Below are 20466 nucleotides of genomic sequence, written 5' to 3' on the forward strand. Positions count from 1 at the left end.
TCATCATAAGGTCTGTTTTCCTGACCTCTGATCATGCGTGTGGCTCTTCTCTGGACTCTCTCAAGCTTCTCTGCATCCTTTTTGAATTGTGGAGCCCAAAACTGGATGGCAGTACTCATATCAAAGCTTCTAAGCCACCAGACACTTGATTTTCTGAGTATATTGCTTTTAGTGGAATATGCTCATTTTTTCTGAGGTATTATCATGGGTGAGTAAGGGCTTTCATGACAAACATAAAGGAAATAAGTCCAGACAAATATACATTTTACAAATGTTTACCTACATTTAAAATAGTGTATCATGTACTTTGAGCTGTGACTCAATCCTGTTCTGCAGTAGGTTGTGGGTGGTCTTGCCTAGTGATTAGACACTAAAACATGGTGCAGTCCAGATCAGTTCCTGGGAGCTGGGGGTCCAGAGGGGTCTGGTGTCAGAGCTGGATATGGAAGCCCTAGCTGAAGTCAAGACAGGCTGGCATCAGAAGCTGAAGTTGAAGACAGTGCAAGCCAAGGGTTAAGCAGGGTCCGAAGCCAAAAGCCAGAGATGAAAGCTGGGCCTGGCTTTTCAGGATGTGCACAGATGGGGTAGGGAATTGACTGCCCCACTTGCCTCACTCAGCCCAAGGTGGACCAGGGCAGTTCCAAGGGCTTGCTACAGGTGGCACTTGTTGAGGGGATGATGTGCCCTGATTTCTTAATTGGGACTAGCAGTGACATTTTAATTTAGCAAAGCAGAAGTCCAAACAAAACGCGTAAGACTCAAGTCTGGCACACACCGAAAAGAACAGAATAGAAATGAGAAACCTGGGCTCAGTTGTCCAATATGGAACTTGCAGAACACAAACAAGCCCCTATGCTAAATGCAACAGTGCTAATATGGCATCTTAATTTACTTGGGGGAATAAGATCAAAATCCAGAAATTGGGGAACCACATTTTCTTGTTGGGAAACCAAATTTGAAGTCTTAACTGCCCATTGACAGAATGCTGAGAGTTGTTCATCCTTCCCTGTTGAGTTTTGCTGAATCCTTTGTTTTATTTTCTCTCCTGGTGCTATTATCAAAATAAGGTTACTGGCATATCATTTTAGACAGTCTAGCCCAGTGATCTGAGAAAGGTGGAAGTGTGCCATGAAAAATGATATTTTATAATATCAGATCTGGCCCACAGAGCCATGTCATCTGGGCCACCGGGCTCCTCATGTGTCCGGGAATTTGGCAATTAATGCAGTCACCACTTCTCTGCTACAAAATTTCCAAGCCCTGCATGGCAAGATTGGATCCTAGCTGGGCTAGCCCAGTGCAGCAGGATCAGCACAGGGGCCAAAGGTTGGTCACTACTGCATAAGTGTATACTGTATATACATCTTTTCAGTTGTAAGTGACATGCACCATCAGTTTTAATTCAGAAAACAGTGTGCCTTAAGGATCAAAAGTTTGGGAAGCACTGCTCTAGGCACACCTGTGCTAGTAAAAGTCCAATGAAACACAATTAGGCTTGATGTCATCCAGAAGAGCCTTTGAAACCCATTTCTATTTTGTGGTCATATTTATTTTCCAGTACATGAATGTCAACAGAGCCGATTGGGGAATGAAAAAGTGAAGAACATATACTCCTTTTATAGCCCAGAGAGGGGACTTCCTGCAAAAGCTGCATTTGTAATATTTTGCAGGCTGTCTGCATTAAACCTTTCATTGCCAAGCACCTGTGCCCTAAGGCATTGGTCCAACTAACTTCAACATAATTTGGCCAGATAGGCACACTTTATTTGCATGAAGTCAGAATGCTAAGGATATAATTCCTAGTAAAGAATTATTAAAATATTTTTATTGCCATGAACATGTAGTTAAGAGGATTTGTCATGGGTAGTCTAGCCTCCTATTCAATTAACTTTAAAAAATAAAGGAAAAAACAAAAATCTCCATTCTTTCTGCATCCCTTGAATCTGATGGGTTCAGTAATGAAATTTGCAGATCTTTTTTTGGTTATCAGTAGTAATGCCTCAGAAAATCCAAAACTAGTTCCAGTTACCTTACTACAGTTTATTTTATGTATTAAAAATACCTATGCTACACCCCAACTACTGGATTCATCAATGCAGTGTAACACCACATTAATTGGTAGAACACAAAAACTGTCATTGCTTTTTGCTTAAGATGGGCATATAATAATTTATATTAATGAATACTACATCAAAAGAAACCAGTGCTTATCTAACACGGAGAGCAGTTCTGGTGCCAGTAAAGAACTGTCTTATTATGTCAGGTGCCTTCTTACCTTTTATTGCAAAGTTCTATTAAAATATAGCACCTGTGAAGTTTGGTTCTCCCTCAATAGCAATGTCCAATGTTAAGTAGCACTTCATCAAAGCAGTTTTTTTTCTGATGATATCTTACCTCAATATATCACCAAAGTGACAACTAATATATTATACAATAGAATAAAAGATCCCCTGAGCAAGGTACAGCAGTGAAAAATAATGCTAATATGTAATTGTCATTATGTTATCATCAGTCAGATGATGATTTCATTTGATGCATCATCAGGGAAAGATAATCTGATCATGTATTACTCAAAAGATTATGACATCCATGAAACACAGGGTAACTCCATATGATTTATTGAGCAAAAAGATACTTTGTTTCCAGGATTCACATACCGCTTGGATTAAAATGTCTCAAGACAATAAAGGGAAATATTTAAAAAGATGGGTCCATGAGGGGAAAAATAGGAAGAAATATTATAAAAAGAGGTTTAAAAGATTGGACCCCTGTGTTGAGCTGGCTTGCATGTGAGGCGGTGTACAGTGTTGGTAAGGAATTATAGACTTTCCTCATGGTGCATGGCAGGATTCAGTGATTGAGGTTGGAGCTAAAGCAATAGGCCTTAAAATGAGAGATCTCCTGGCAGTAGAGGGAGCTTGAGCACTGTAGTGTATTTTTGCCATGTGATGATAAGCTCAGGGCTCTTGAAGTGAGTTTGATACCTTTGAGCTACCAATATCCTTACAATTCTTGTTGAGCCATGTTCATGTTATATTTAATTAATACTTTGATATAAACTTTCCATTAGTCGCTAATAAGAGCCAGGAAGGCATTTTCCTCCTTGATGCTTAACTTGCCATCTGGTGGGTTTTTATTTTCCCCACCATCTGGAGAAATATTGGAGATTGGCTAAATGTGAGCAGAGAACACTGCTGTTCAGAGTTCTGGCCAGTATGCCTTGCTTATGCATTCGGTGTTGAACTGATAATCAGGTTTAGGATCAGGAAGGAATTGCCCCCCATGTCCAGTTGGCCTGGACCATTGGAGCTTTTTTGCTTCCTTCTGTAGCCTAGTTTACTTCTAAATGAATCTCAGCATATTTTACATAAGAAATTCCCTACCACAGCAGGGGCCCATAGCATCAGCAGTGTCCTTGGTCTCTCTTCCTGTGGCACGTAAGAGTTTTTAAGGTTTTTGGTTATTTGGCCATTAGGTTTATCATAGGGTATTTTGGGGGTTTCCTGGGTTATTACATCCAGCAGTTGGAAATCAGCATGGATGTTCTTATTAACCCTTAAGGACGTAATGTCTCTTACATGGTAGCCTGTGATTGCAGGGGACTGGATTCAATGGCCCAGATGTCTCTTCAGTCCTCTGTTCTTATGGTGTAAAATATCATATCCCTATTAATTCTAGTGGAGCTACCACAATATGCATCAAATGAGGACTTGGCTCTATAAAGCAGTTTTAGGGAAGGATGGTAATAAAATACAAACTAAACATCATGCCGTGCCCCATATTCAGATTTTGACAGAGATTTAGTTCTACACAGTTATCTGCAGCAAGACTTAACCACATTTCTATGCCAAACTATTCATCATCAAACAGATGGTTATCCTATTATTCAACAATTTGCATGTGGATGTACTGCAGTGATCTATGGGATGATACCAGTATGTCATTGAACTAAATAGAAACATCAGAGAAACTTTTACGTTCAACAGCATCTAATTTATTTAGACTGCAAACTACTGTCTCATATATGTCTTCTTGTAGTTTCTTAGTAATTTGTTTGCTTTCATTTATGCATTGAAATGTTAAAATAGCACTGACAGTAGCTGAGTTTAAATACAGTCTATCATCACTGCTGCCACAGAAAAATATTCTACCCAGTAAAACAAGGGAAAATACTATATATGAGCTGGTGTTTCCCACAGAGGGAGTTATACTTTGGGTTGATTTTTCAACATGAGATTAAAATTATCAGAATTCCAGCTATCTGGAAGTGTTGATTTTTTTAAAGTGAACTTACTGCTGATGCCTGATTGATGTTTCTAGAGACTAACATCACCCCCCTCTGGAGAAGGTAGAGTGCTCAGTGACATGTTTTTAAAGAGAAACGTCAGTCTCTTTGCCCATTCTGCCCTTTTTCTTTTGCTGACACTTCCAGCAATAATGCTAATTGTACCTGCAGTTGGTCACTTGTGTAATATAGATAACTGAACCAGGACCAAGAAAACTATCATGATTCACTAAACATCCGTTGATATTTATATTGTTCATTCATCAATAAGGCCAGCAGCAATATATCTTTTATGAAAAAAAATTGAAAATTCTTCAGAAAGCTATTTTTGGCTGTTTTAACACAAATAATGCTCTTTATTCTCTCTTTAAGATGAATTTGATTTGACCATATTCTTATTCTATATGTGAACTGATTGTAACTTGAAGAATTGGCCAACTTTGAGGATAAATTAAAACTGACCTGAACCTTCACCAGAATTTAAACTGAACATGTTATTCATCAGTTATTTCCATATTAATATTCCTGAGAGCTTCTTGATTCCAGCTGGAACTAAAACCAAAGCAATTAAAAACTTAGACACTCTGAGATTGGTTCCATAATAATTCTGATCATTACCAGCTGGGTACAGCACAGGAACTGTCATAAGAAAAAGCTCTCCTTGATGGTGTTTCTGGCCCATTTCTAGAACCAAAATGTGGATAAGCCCCAGATAATCAAGGTATAGTGTACTCCACAGCAAGTTTTATGTCATTTCTGAACCAGAGTCCCTGGCTTCTGCAGCATTTTGGTACAAAGCAGGCTGTAAATTCAGTGACCAGTTCAAATAAATTAAAACATGAGGTGAGTGAAGGAATTAATACTAGTTAGAGCTTGCAAGCTATGCACACACATTTAGATGATCCAGAAGGATTCTCCCTGGTTTGTTTTCCTGGTAGAAAAAACTTACCCAGAGATGCCTGAACAGACATTCAAATGGTAAGACCCTGAAGAGCAGTGAGCTTGCAGGGCTGATACTGCACAGCCAGGGGGTCCCTGTGTTCACATCTGGAGCTCACTTCTTCAGCAGGGTAGCAAATGTCATGGTCATGAATAATGGAGTATAAACTACCCTTCACATAAACATTCAAATCAAACCTCAGAGCAAACCCATTTCACTTTATTCCATTGACTTAAACAGAGAAACGTGCATCAAGGTGCCAAGGCTTTGGGTTTAAAGTTCTAAAGACTCTGTAGAAGTTTTGTGAAACTGATTGCTCTTATGTGAGCTGTACTGACACAGGCAGCCTGAAATTGAATCTTCCTGAAGACAGATATACCTTTGCCAGAAATATTAGTTTCAAGAAAATACCATTTTGCCTTGCATTATTGTCAGGTAGCATCATAGCTTCCAAACTAGATTTGGTAGAGAAGTGTGGTTCTGAAACTTCATTTCTAAGAAGAAAATAATTTTCCATTGCTTAAGTTAAAGCCTCTAATTTTTGTAAAATTCACTTGAGCAAGCTTAATTGTAGAAAGGTGCTTACCCTGAGCTAAAATCTACAAGTTTTGCTGTTCGCTTCTACTACAGCAAGATTAGTGATTTTACACAACATCTACCTGTGCACTTTACTGTGGAGCTAACATGTATACTCTACTGCTCCATCTACATGTGTGCCTATATTAGGATGCAGTAAATTAATTAACTCTACTGTAGGATAGTACTGTCTGGGACAGTGGAATAGTTACATTTGCCAAAACGTACATGTAAATAGTGACAAGGGCTGGCTCGGACAAGACAGTGCTACTGTGCAGGGACTGCCTCCCAGCTAGCCCTGCACTGTAGCATCCTTGTGCCCAGCCAGCCCCTCTGCAGCACATTGAACTGGGGTGGGGGCAGTAGATCCAGGCTGGTAGGCTGACCTCCCGGATCCCCTGCCAGCTGGGACTGTTCCACCCTGGCTAAATGTACGGCAGTCTTAAGCATATGGGAAAAATAAATTCCCATGCAAACTGAACCGGAGTTTATTGCTGTGTGTTAATTGCATGTGTAGATGCTCCCACTGAGTATGTTCATGTGTATGTCAATGCATTTGTGTCTGTGTGGAGAAAAAGATTTGCAAAAATAAATTTGTAATTTAAATCTTTCTCTCCACCTCCCTCAAAAAAGTGTATTAGGTTTTTAATTCTAGAATACTGGAGGCTCTCCCACATTTTCAACAGAGGTTCCCAACTCTCAAATATGTGCTATTTGTCCATTTTATAATCAAAGATTTTTTTAAATGGGTGTAAAATAAATTCAGAATCTTATTAGTAGTATATAGTACCACAGTTAATAAAGACTGATACTTGATGTCCCATTAGACATAAACACAAGTTGGGAACATGATCAACTAGTCAGCTTCTGTAGTCATTTTTACCATTTTATAAAGTTCTTTAAATTGTACTATCAAGATAATATGATTGTAGAACAGATTTAAGTGTTTGGAAATATTTATGATCTTTTCGCTTACGTGTATCTTAAGGGGGAAAATTAGGTATTTTTATCAGACTTTTTATCACCTTTCAACCCAAGTGAAGATCACTGTATCTGAAAAGGGAAGGGATTTTTCTTGAATGTTAAAATGATTTGATATGAAGAAGATACTAATGAGAATTTTTATTACCTATAGAAACATCTTTTGTGATAATATATGACTTTTGATATTGAGAAGAATATTTATTTTAGTTTGATTTCTGTTTCCATATTCTAGTGCATTCTTAAGTAAAACATGGAAAAAATAAAATAAATTGATAAAAAGTTAAATTTGCTTTCTATAAATGCTCAATTAAAAATATTGATGGAGTACAGTAAAGCAGAAGGGCAAATCAGATGGTGTATTTTGGAGAAGTCTACTACTGCCCCCAGCTATCCAAGTTCTAAACAGAAAACTTTGGTTTTCAGGGTTATCACTCTTGGTTCTATTCAAGTTAGTGATATTAATGCAAATGCAAGTTAGTGATGTTAATGTCGGGAAGAGTCCCAGCTGTGTCTTTCTAAAGTTATGGCAAGTGCTCCCTCTCACTATACTTTCTGCAGTGTATCTGAAAAATAGGGCTTCAACATTCATAATGCCATCTGGGATCACTGCTTAGGCAGCACTCTTCTTTTCCTGCACTAACAGGGGCTCCTAACTCTCTAAGGGCTCATGTACACATGCAGGTAAATGTGCAATGGAATCTAAGGTGCAATCCACACAATTGCACCTCCTGCTATGCCACACATGCCTGGCAAGAGGCGTGATTGTGGAATCATGCATTAGATCCCATCGTGCCTTATTGCTGGTACAGGGGGAGCCTAGGATCACAATCCCAGGCTCACCCAACACCAGTTACTGCAGCTGTGAGCCCCGCAGCTGACAGGGCTTACATTGAGGGCAATATTTTCCCTGCTTCCCCCCCTGCAAGGCCCTCAGCTGACAAGGCTCACAGCAGCAGGCAGCAGCGTTTTCCCTGAGGTTCTCAGTGGAGACAGCACCAGGAACATTGCTGCCACTGAGTTGATGCGGTTCCCAGCTACAGTGGAGCACCTGGCCACATGTTCAATTAATGGCATAATAAAAACAAGCTACAAAGTTATTACACATTTTTTGTGGAATAATTTTTGTAGCTTGTTGCTTGCTTTATCATTCTATTAATTGGTTGAATATGTAGCCGGGTCACAACCAAATCATGCCTTAAATGTAACCTGCATCCTGATGTCTTAAAACAAAGCTCTGGAAACTGAAAGAGCTTTCCTTCCCACCCATATCGTCAGCTCTGGAGGACATCAAGCTCCAGAAATAGGACTTTTTTTTTTGTTGTAATTCCTTCAGACCAGGATTTGCAAAATCCTTCAGATTCACTTTAAGGTAAAAAGTTAGTGTGCTGCCTATCCCTTTCTGAAAATCTTGTCCATTTGTTACAGGACCTGATCTTTCTAGGGTGAGATTTGGGAAATATTTTTATATTCTACTTTTTACAGGTGGAGACTAACATCACACAGGTAAACTGGGGTAGCACTGAGACCAGAACCCAGCTGTCATGAATATTAATTCAGTGCTTCCACCAAAACATCTTTGCTTCTTTCCCCTTCTGATACTGGGAGCTTCAAGGGTGTTTTGTTGAGCTGTGAGCACATCTGCAGTCTCTCTCTCTCTGACATTTTTATGGTACCCATGACATTAATATCCAAATGCTAACTCTTTCAATAGGCAAATATTTTTCCTTCTCTCACATGCACACGCACATGCACATACATGTATTGTTGTTGTTATGGTTATTTTTATTATTGCTGTTGGCATTGATATTATGATTATGTTTACTAGAATATTATTTTATATTAATAAGAAGTTATTTGTAATTTTTTTACAAAGAAATGGGATGGCCAACTTAAAAGAAAATAAGGTATCTAACTTCAGCATTTTTAAGCCAGCAGGATGTTTTGAAGTAAAGTGGTACTTTCCTTAGATTAAATAAAATTCCAGTCTTTTTTAAAATGAGGGTTTTTTTGTTCATTTCTGTTCTCATGAAAGTGAACGATTGATAGTACCGGCTGGAGCCAGACATAGTATGAGGAGACTCTAGGGAGACTTTCCAGAACAGCTTTGTAATCCTAACATGTAGTTTCCCTGCTATTTCAGTTAACTCTAGAGAAGAATGTCAATAATACTGAATAGTTCTAAATTATGACTCAGGGATGTTGACAAATGTCCACTAGGGATTAATTGGAGATGACCAAAATTATTTCTTATGTGAAAAATTTGGATAGATTTGTAAGTTAAAATAGAAACACCACTCTGATAAAAGTGGGGTGAGATTTTTATACAGAATGATGAATTACATTCAGTATTTTAAATTTAATTTCCTTCACTGAAGCTTTTCTCTTCCTTCATTCTCAGAGCTTTTCTTTCTATTTCTCTCATGTGGACTGGGAGAAAAAGACTGAGATTGAATAACTGTCATGAACAATTACTGCACTGTGTAGTAACGTTATGAAAAAAAACTTGTAGTGCCTACAGCTCAGCATCTTTTCCAAAAGGCTGTTCTAAATGTCCATGGACCAGGAGCTGCTAGATGTGTATTCCAACCCTCCAAAATAGGGACACTCTAGTCCCTAACTGAAAGCATTCTGGGAGGAGGGATGGGAATGAGAGAGGGGAGATTTTTTTTTTTCAAGCAGGTGTGGAACATTGGAAAGTTGCTTGTCATTGACAGGCAAGGTTGTCTCCAGCACTATCTATTTAAGAACATCCTGGATATATGTAGGTATATTTTTCCTTGTTGCCTAAATGTACACAGAGGACAGTGTGGGCAAGGGGAGATCTTCAAGCTAGAAATACTACAGAAGTGGTTGGGACTTCAAGATAGTCTACCAGCTCAAGGAGACCAGAGAGCCTCTGTGGTAGAAATGGCTTCAGAAATGAGCTTCTGTAGCAGGACCTCACAACAATATTAACTCTAAGTAACTGGTGAATTTTGAGGCATCAAGATAGGCATCATGAAACAGCTCAGTAGCACTTACTTTCTGTCTAAGGCTTTCATGGGTATCACTCTTGGGAGAGGTCAACAAGGAACTCTGAAGATTCAGAGCAATTAGTGCTCTTGCTGCCTTCTTCTCCATGCCTGATCTCATCTTGTCAAGTAACATATCATTCTGAGCATGTAGGCCAGGGGTGGACAAAATGGGGAATCCAGCCAGTGGCCAGATTCCACTTCCCAATGACCCCCACCCACCTTGCAGCAGCCAGTTCCCATGGAGACCCCAGTCTCCATAGACCCCAGCAGTGCTGGCAGGGCATATGGCTGGGCAGGAAGATGCTCCAGGGCTGCGATCTGGGACCTTGAGGAGTTGACAACGCAGGTCGGAAGTGGGGCACAGCTGCAATCTGCTGCCCACCCCGGGTAGGGGCATACAGGCAGTGGATCATGACTGCCCCGACTGTGGACCATGTTGTCACCGCTACAAAACCCCAGCCCCGGCCCTGGCCCTGGAGCAGCTCCCTGACAAGCATCCTGCCAGCACCATTCGGGCCAGTGTCCATGGGCCTGTGCTGTCATGGGCCCTTTGCTTCTGGGATCTCCATGGAAACCAGCTAAAGTGAGGTGGGCAGGGGCTGCTGGGAAACAGAGTCCACCACAGGCCTGATCTAGCCTGCAGTCCAAACTTTGCCCATCCCTGGTATAGGCCATAGCCTGAGCTGCAGCACTGCAGCATAATCTGCTGCAGATAGCTTAGTATTTCATTGGTCTTCTAGACCTTAAGCTTCTGTTTAAATATTCAATTAAATTAATAATTAACAATGCTCATTAAAAAAGTCCAATATGGAAAATCAAGAAATTAAATGACAAGATGGGGAAAAGGCATAGCTACCTTTGTGTCATGTAGCTTGCTTGACAGTATCTATAGCACAGCATCACTTGCCCTGTAAAGCCTTTTCCATATGACAAATTTAAAAAAAAACTACACCAAGACAGAGGGAGCTTTGATGGGGAAATGTCCATTTTAGGTGTCTAAATTAAGACACAACCATAGAACTGTAAAAAATGAGGGTTGGAAGGGACCTTAAGAGGTCATCTAGTCCAACCCCGTGCTCAAAGCTGAACCAGCCCCAACTAGATCATCCCAGCCAAGGCTTTGACTAAGTGGGCTTTAAAAACTTCCAGGAATGGAGATTCCACAACCTCCCTACATAACCTGTTCCAGTGCTTTACTACCATCTTTTAGTGAGAAAGTTTTCCCTAATATCTAACCTAAACTTCCCTTGCTGAAACTTGAGATCACTGCTCATTGTTCTTTCATCTGCCACTACTAAGAACAGTTTAGTTCCATCATCTTTCAAACCACCCTTCAGGTAATTGAAGGCTTACATTAAATCCCCCTCAGTCTTCTTTTCTCCAGACTAAATAAGCCCAGTTCCCTCAGCCTTTCCTCAGAAGTCATGTGCCCCAGCCCCCTCAGCAGTTTTGCTGCCCTCCGCTGGGCTTTCTCCAGTTTGTCCACATCCTTTCTGTAGTGGGGGGCCCAAAACTGGACACAGTGCTCAGGATGTGACCTCACCAGTGCTGCACAGAGGGGAAGAATCACTTCCCTCACTTTGCTGACAACGCTCCTACTAACGCAGTATGCCGTTAGTCTTCTTCACAGCAAGGGCACACTGGTACACATAATCATTGTATAATTTGTAGTTCTAATTCTGTCTTCAGATTATATGGCACATTGTGCTATTGTCAGCTCTGTGAGGTAGAGAGGGTATGTGTGTTGAAATCCCATTTCAACAGTTGACCTCCTGAAACAGCAGTGTGCACTGAGTGATATGAAGCTTGTATTCTCATTATAACAGGAATCTTGACAGCACACAGTGAAAGTTCGGCACTAAATTACAATCAAGAAAAAATCGGGATTGTCACTATTCAGGAGGCAGCAGGTAAAAAAGCAAGCTAAATTATAAGCTTGTGAATAATGCTGTTGATGCTCTTTTACTACAGGAAACAGTACCATATCACTGAGCTCATTATAAATTTAAAAGATGGAGCCAAAATATAGCATGGATACTAGCAAAAAATGCTTGCTTGCATAAAGATTTTCTAATTTAGAAAATGGTAATAGCTTTGATTAATCTCTTTGAATAGTTTAAGTTAGATAATTTCTAAATTATTTTTATTTGAAGGTAGGGTCATCTGTGTGCAGTATTGTATTTGATCTTTTTTTCTGTTAAGCCAAAACTGAAAAGAAGTCCCCATTAGCAATGGTGATGTTTATTAGTGTCTTCCAAAACAGATAGTATAATTTTAGCTATCCTAACTCTTCTATTATGCATAAGCATCTATTACTACATTTTAGTTGTATCTGTCTTTACTGTTGGTCATATTGAAAGCATAGGTTTCAGGTGGCTTTCCCTCCTCCCGCCATCCAAAAAAACCCCACCCCAACAACAGCACTTTTTGCATAAAAAGATATTCTGCAAACACAAATAAGCCTTGACAGCTCCATTTTATGCATATAATATCTTTATATATAAAATGAGTCCCATGTGTAAATTTAAGTGGTTTTTCATTTAATTTGTCACTGGGGTAGTACAAGAGATTCTTTTGCATTACAATACCGAGCACATTATATGCGAGGGGACATGAACTTCCATGAATTTTGTTTAGCCTGTTCTTCATTCTCATTTCACACTCAATGAGCCATTACTGGTTCAGTCTAAGAGGGACCAGTCAGTAAAACTGTATGATGAAGCTAGTTCTCATAATCTGATCAGATTCTCTAAAAATCAGTTACGTGAAGAATCAAATTTAGTTATAAAAGCCATTCAAAGTGACAATATCCAGAGTATGTTTTGGGACATGTGCCCATATTGATAAAGAGATCAAAACGTAATGAATAAATGTGTTGTATTCATTCAACTTAAACAAATAGTTCTGTTGATAGTTTCATATGAAAGAATATGTTATAACTTACATTAGATATGCTATATCTAATTGTCAGATCATAGGCTGGCTTGATAGTACACCCTTGGCACCACTTCACAAGTATTTCTGACCAAACCAGTCATGTGTTCAGCCATGGCTGCCTAATCCAGCCATTTTCCTCCTAAACCTGACTCTGAATTGTACCCAAGTGCAGGCCCCCAGATCACTTCCCCCTAAGTGAAAAACCGGAATAATAGGTATTTCTGGTTTGCCCCACAATGACTGTAGAAGATGCATGAACTAATCCCTCAGCATGCCCTTTCTGCCAACAGTTGAAGGCAGATAGACTCAGCTATGAATCATTCGCCAGTCTGACCTCTCTTGTGGGTCCTCAGTACAGTTGAATGCCTACAGATCCAGATATTAACCTTGTCTTTAATGTCCCCTGCGAGCTAGGCAGATAAAGTTAGCTCAGCTCTTTGTCTGCTCCAGTAACTGATCAACAGGATAAAAATGGGTTCTGTTATATTCTGATTTCTAGAGCCCAGATTTCTGGTAGCATTCTGGGAGCTGAATATTCCCTTGCTGCAGCTGTTTTCAAAGAATGGATGCCAGAGTTTACCAGACTAACAGTCAAGCAGGGTAAGCCTGGCTCCCACATTCAAATAGCTAATGGACCTTTGATAGCTCTTACTGGATCTACCCAATAATTCTCTGAGCATTTTCTTAGCTCTGTCATGGCCTCTTTTCCAATTTAATCAGATTGTTAATCCATTAGTCCCAAGGACACTTTTATTTGCTTAAACATACATCTATCAGTTCCAGAACATACCTGAAGCTTTCCCTTGCCACCTGTAGGCACAAACTCAGTAATGATGAAAGAATGGAAAGAGGTCATGGTAAATGATGTCTAGAGCACAACTTTTTATATCCACAACTTCACAAACTTCTGGTCATACAAATAAGATCTGTATAGCCATAAGGTGTCCGCTCTCCTTCTTGTAGCCCTTGCCTCTACTTCATCTATCCAAAAACTTCCTTAACCAGAATCCTCTATCTGGGGCAGCCAATCTTGCCAGCCTGCAACAAAATGACAGACCAGTAGTGTGATCTGACATACTATGAATGAAGCTAATCCATGATGCACCTGATCACTGCCTATCAGCCTCTAAATTTCAGGGCTAAATTAAATATGCTAGAGACCTTCCTTATCTCTTAATTCTATGAAGTTGACAAAACTGTCCTTGAAAATCTGAAATAGAGCAATGACATTTCCTGTAAATGCTAAAACCTTGTTCTATACCTCCACAAACACTAAAGCATCACTTAAGGATCTCAGCTACCAAACAGACCCAGCTCCCAGAACCTGCTTCCTGAAATTTGGGGGTGGGTACTAGTAGTTCCATAATCTATACCAGGCATGTGTACTGCATGGAAAAGTACAGCATGTTAAATAAAAGGCACTGAAATACAAATGCTTTTACCAGCTGCATCACCTGTCCCAGTACTGCTGTCTGTTGATTAATAATGTAAATGACTTGCATTGTCATAGCAAAAACAAACCCATTTATATCTAAATACTGTACCTCACTCCAATATTAGAAAACAACCCCTCAGAACAAATACCTCGTAACACAGTCTGTGCTGTCCACTCTTCAGGTCACTTCTGTGCCCCCCAGTTCCCCGTGTAATAGGCTCTATAATGGATTCCCCCTTAGGCTGTTCACAATACCTGAAACTCTGAGCCTAGCATCCAGCTGGACTGTCAGACTGTAATCCCATTAAACTGTTCATAAACTGTTTCCTGTCCTACCAATCTTCCTTCACATAATTGGCTATCCTGACAAAATGATGAGACTTCTTACCCTCAGAGGTGACAGCTGCCAGACAGGCACAAAAAGCCTTATATAGGGCTACCACGCTCTATGCAAAGTTTCATGCTTTGTGATAACCTCTGCCTGCTTTAGCATAGTTTTCCTGGAACCCTGATCAAATCCCTTACACTATGTAGCTTTTATTCAGGTAGACATGGGATACCCTGCATTGTATCCCATTCAGTTCCCAAATGTATTAACTTCTTTAATTGACCTTCTGTGTGGGGGGCTCTCCCTTGTCTCACTTTCTGTTAACTCAGTTATTTCCAACCTCCAGTTTCAGCTGAGCATGTTGTGGAGTGAAAGATGGGAGGAATAGAGCCAGAGATTTGGGGGTGAAACAGTCCTGTTTTCACTGAGACAGTCCTGTTTTAAACATCTTTTCTGGGTGTCACACTGAAAGAAGACAAAAATATTAATTTGACCAAATAGGATGCCCAGGACAGGACTGAGGGAAAACAAGAGATATGGTCATCCTAGGTTTCTGTGTGGTCTGAAGCCAGGGATCTGAAAAGCACTGATCCTGTGATGTGGTTGGAGAAAACCCTTTGCTCAGCCCTTGCAAGGACCAGAAGAAAATTACTTTTAGCCTAACACATTGTCTCAAATCCCGCTAAACAGGGCAAGGACGAGACAAAGCCATAGTTCTGGCTTCTCTCCACTTGCCTGCAATGAAGGCATATAATCCTTTCCCAGAAGGGATTCTGTTGCAACATAGGTACGTGCCCAATATAGCTATAAATAGAGCAAATTAAGGATGGTATTTTCAAAAAGCAATTTATCTTTGGGCTAACTCTGCTTCTCTAAAAGCAAATTGGAATTTTGCCTTTGATTTCAGTGGAGATAGTCAAGCCAAATCTGAACAGGCAAAGGCTTTTTAGAAAACAGGAAATAAATACAGATTTATATTTATACTTATATCTTTTGTATCCCATGAAGGACATATTGACCACAATCATTTATAAACCATAAAGATACTAACTTTCTGTCCTTGCTGGCCCTAATGGCTCCAGTTTATAAAGGTATGTACTAAGATAACATTAAAGTACAGTACCCAAATCGATAATTTTTTTTCCTTGCAACACTTTCTGATGTAGCTATGGCATTTCAAATTCACATCACCTTGATGAGATATGGAAAAAAAATTCACCTATTTCAAAGTGAGGTAAGGACACAAATTTGCCTCTTTATTGTTTAACTACTTGACTTTTTCAACTCGTATAGTTATGTTCCAGTTTATTTCTTCGTTTCTTTCTGCCAGGAATGTAATAATTATACCAAACAGATTCATTATCTGTCCACTGAAAAAATATATTCTTAGTTTTCACAGTTCAGCTGACTGTCTCATTCTACCATCTAGTGGCACTATGATCTCACTGCTCTGAATCAGTAAGCTGAATTATTTTAAGAGAAAAAAAGCTAGAATAAGCAGTGAAAACAACACATCCTTTTCTGTGGAAGGCAGCAGCAGGTGAAAAATCGTTTTACTTTTACACAGGCAAAAGAATTTCTCTGATACAAACATTGGAGGTAAAATATAACTGATTATATTGTGGAAAGGCATTAATACCATACAGAAAGCCTCTTCAAAAGAGGTAAACTAACTATGTTCACTGAATTCTTACAAATGCCTTTTTTACAGTAGAACTTGGATTTTAACTTGAAAGCTGCAGAACAAGACTATCCAATTCCCTGAGGAAATGTCTATTCTAGATGCATTTGATTTGCACAGTATCTAGGGATTTAAAGGAAGAGATTAAAAGAAAATAAATTATCACAGAGAAAGGAAAATGTAAAGGAAATCATTTTCTTTCTGTTTAATACATTTTATAAAGTGCCTTTTGTGATCTATGTCTATAGTGATCACTGCTTTCCTGTTTCAGTGGGGGCTTTGGTTTAAAACGTCAGCTTATTAGGAATTTCATGCTGGGGACATTTTCAAATCAAAAGACATGTCCTGATTGATCAATTAATTAATTAAGTGAATCTGAAAGAATATGAATGCATTCTAATGACTAAAAATGATTTTTGTTCTTTGAAGTGCAACATTTTTTCAAACAGGGATATTTTGATGAATAACTGCAAAAAAAAAAAGCTGAATTTCTGTCAGGATGTGAATAAACCATATTTCTTCCTTTCCATTTACAGTAAATTGCCAAGGCAAATTTGTAATTGGCAGTCTGTTTCACAGACAGCAGAATGTTGAATCCACAGCTTTTTATGTACTTAAAGTTCTTTATTCTAGTCATACTGAGGAATTTCCAACTTGTTTTCCAGGGTGGAAAAATCCCCATACGGTGGACAGCACCTGAAGCAATAGCTTATAGGAAATTCTCTTCAGCAAGTGATGCATGGAGCTATGGTATTGTCATGTGGGAAGTGATGTCCTATGGAGAGAGACCATATTGGGAGATGTCTAATCAGGATGTAAGTATGGGACTAACCTGCAATGCTGTTGAAAGTGACTGCTGTGCCTCTACAATTCTTTGTTTTCTTACCAACTTTCTAGACCAGATTCTCAGCTTCCCCAAATCATCATAGAAAAATAGAGCAGGAAGGAACATCAAGAGGTCCTCAAGAGTAGAAACATCTCTTTCATTGACTCACAGGCAGCAGTCCTGTTAATATAACCTAGTATCCCATTGGCCTATTGTACAACAAAAGTATACTCTTGACTCCTGTTGGGCGTATGGTCTACTATATACCCCAGCTCCTTTTCTGTAGTAGTGCAGCCTAGCTAGTTGTCCCCTAATCTGTATTTTTGGGTATAGTTGTCCATCCTAAATGCAAGACTTCATACTTGTCCCTATTGAATTTCATTCAATTAACTTTTAACCATTTCTCATTTATCAAGGTCACTTGAATCCTACTCCTGTCCTCCAGAGTGTCTAAATTCCACCCAGTATGGTGTCATCTGCAAATATACTTAGCACACACTCAATCCCATCATCCAAATCATCAATGAAAATAATAAACAGTACTTCATTCCCAGGACAGATGCCTGGGGACTCCAATTCAATATCTCTTCCCAATTAGACATTGAGCAATCAATAATTATTCTTTGATAATGATGATCTAATTAGTTATGCATCCACTTTACAATACTCTCACCCAAACTGTAGTTCCTTAGTTTACTGATGATATTATCATGGGAGATGGCATCAAGTGCCTTGCTGAAATTGAGATGATCACATCTGTTCCTCTCCTTGTCATAAAAAGAAAACAGGTTGGTCAAGGATGATAACTCTTGATAACTCCATGTTGGCTGTTCCTGGTCATTTTGGTATCCTCTCAGTGCTTGATGACATGCTCCATAATCTTTCCAGGTACTGAGGTCAGGTTGAGCTGTCATAATTCTCTGGATCCTTCTCCTTTCCAGTCTTAAAGATAGGCACCTTTTTCTGCCTAACCAGGAATTCATTCAACTCCTTGAGTTCTCAAAGAGAATTTCAGTGGACTTCACTGAGGTTATATTACTTTGCACCAATTGGGAACCTTCCTCTGCTGTAACTAAAAAAGTGTAACTACCTCCCAGAGGATTATAGGCACGTCACACACAGTCCTGATAAATTTGTTAGATTCTTGGATTGAATATATGTGGCTCCCATCCAAGTCAATGGGAAGCTTTTGCCTGAATCTGATGGTACAGTATGATGCCGCTGTCAGCGAAACAATATATCAACTCCCCCATAAATAATGGTGTTATATCAATGATGAATTCAGCCCATTATCTCCACTATACCCTGATGGTGCCCTTCAGTGGATGTAGTTTCGCCATTGAATCCTGAAATATTTAAGGGATACCACTTTTGAACCTTATATTATGTTATATTGCTTTTTAATATTTAAGATACAATGTTTTTCTTTCCTAAGAACCTAGAAATTTATATTTTATGCAGGACAGTAAACTGATAAAGCAATTATAGTTTCCTCTGTCATTTTTTTGCAAAAGTTGCAGCTATTGTACGTTGTTCCTGAGCAAAGCAAACGTTATCTTCCAATGAAATTAAAAGAGTGTGCTATAAAATGCAGCCCTGAGGGAGACACTTTTTCCACCACAACTTAAGTCCACAAGCACTGCAGTTAAGGCTGGCTGTAAAAGGCCTGCCATTCTGAAGTATGCCAAATCCTCAAGAAGGAAGGAGTCTTCCTCTCATGGTACCAGATGCCACCCGTCCCATTTTCCCATGCCTCATGTATCTGCTTAGTGTAGCTATTCCTCTATGTGCCATCTGTGAAGAGTTCACAAGACTTCTTCCAGGTGCCCACATTTGCATCTTTGCAAAGACATTCAATCCTTCCCTATGATTAACAACTATAGTAGTTCAAGGCTGATTAGTCATTTGAGAGTAGGAATTTGACAGAGGTATTTTCATTAGGGAAGTCAGCTTTACAGAATGTTCTAGTAGCAGAAAAAAATCAGCCATGGCAACATTGCTGTGTTAATCATCATTATGCTACATCAAAACCTCATCACATTGTGTGATGCAGCTCAGCGTGTCACAGTGTAACTGCTGCTGCAAATCATCTACCTTCCCAGTGCAATATTATGATGTGGTGAACTTTGATTAATCAAACTGTAACCCTTCTGCCAGGTTTTGTCAGCAGGAAGAAGGGCTGAGTTCAACATTTGGAATTGGTGCTAAATTTACAAAGCAAAATTGTCTCAATTCCCAACATAGAAACCTGTCCTTGACAAACCTCAACTTCCTCAAAGCTTCTTCACATGTGTGGACGAGCTCTATCTGACTCAAGAAATCTATGCACCGACAAGGGGTAAAGCACTGCTGAACTTGGTACTGGCCAATGGGGATGATCTAGTCAGCAATCTAAGAATGGAAGGAAATCTAGGAGACAGCGACCACAAGCTGATCACTTTCACTATCCATTGAAAAGCTGGCAAGTCAGTCAGCAATGTAGAAGTCCTCAACTTTAGAAAAGCTGACTTTAATAAACTCAGGAGGCTTGTTGTCAAGGCCCTAAGGGACCATAACTCAACAGGGAGGGGAGTTCAGGATGAGTGGTTGCTCCTTAAGAGAGTGATCCTGAAAGCACAAAGGATGTCCATCCGACCTCAGAGGAAAGATAGCAAAAGGGCACAGCAACCCCCTTGGCTCAGCAGGGAACTCATGGATCTCCTGCATCTAAAAACAGAGGCTTCTAAAGGATGGAAGACAGGAATCACCACTAAGGAGAAGTATTCTGCACTGGTCCAGACCTGTAGGGAGTGAACCAGGAAAGCCAAGGCTGCAACCAAACTCCAACTAACTACACATATCAAGGACAATAAAAGGTCCTTTTTCAGGTATGTGGGGAGTCGGAAGAAAAGCAAAGGTAACACTGGACCCCAGCTTGGACCCCTGCCCCAAATGGGACAACTAACATCAAGGAAAAAGCCAACCTGCTTAATGGGTATTTTGCATCAGTTTTTTACCAGCCCAAAGGGATCACCCTGCTTAACACAATGTGGGATGGCCAGGGTGAGGGTGAATTTATACCCAGCTTTGGTGTGGACCTTGTAAACACCTTGAGAGTCTGGACACCTTCAAGTCAGCTGGTCCTGACAGTTTGCACCCCAGGGTACTTAAGGAGCTGGCAGGCATCATAGCCCAGGCACTGGCATGGATCTTCAAGAACTCTTGGTACTCAGATGAAGTACTCAAAGATTGGAAGAAGGCCAACGTGGCCTTCTGAAAAGTTTGAGAGAGTCCAGAGGAGAGTCATGTGCATGATCAAAGGACAAGAGAACAGGCCTTATGATGAGAGGCTGAGAGCCATGGGACTCTTCAGCCTGGAAAAGCGCAGGCTCAGGAGTGACCTGGCCTGTAAGTATAGAACGGGTGTACATCAGGATCTAAGGGAATGTCTGTTCACCAGAGCACCCCAAGGAATGACAAG

General features: G+C 39.9%; 1 protein-coding gene across 1 annotated transcript in view; it reads left to right on the forward strand.

Moving 5' to 3' along the window:
* Positions 1-20466, forward strand: part of EPHA6 (EPH receptor A6) — a 973304-nt gene that overhangs the window by 921784 nt on the left and 31054 nt on the right. Inside the window, exon 16 of the mRNA XM_090058840.1 lies at positions 16846-16995. Coding sequence (XP_089914966.1) covers positions 16846-16995 — 150 coding nt within the window. The remainder of the gene's footprint in view (positions 1-16845; positions 16996-20466) is intronic.

This window comes from Crocodylus siamensis, chromosome 1, assembly GCF_052110815.1.
Source record: "Crocodylus siamensis isolate JL-2025a chromosome 1, ASM5211081v1, whole genome shotgun sequence".
In the NCBI taxonomy this organism is placed as follows: Eukaryota; Metazoa; Chordata; order Crocodylia; family Crocodylidae; genus Crocodylus; species Crocodylus siamensis.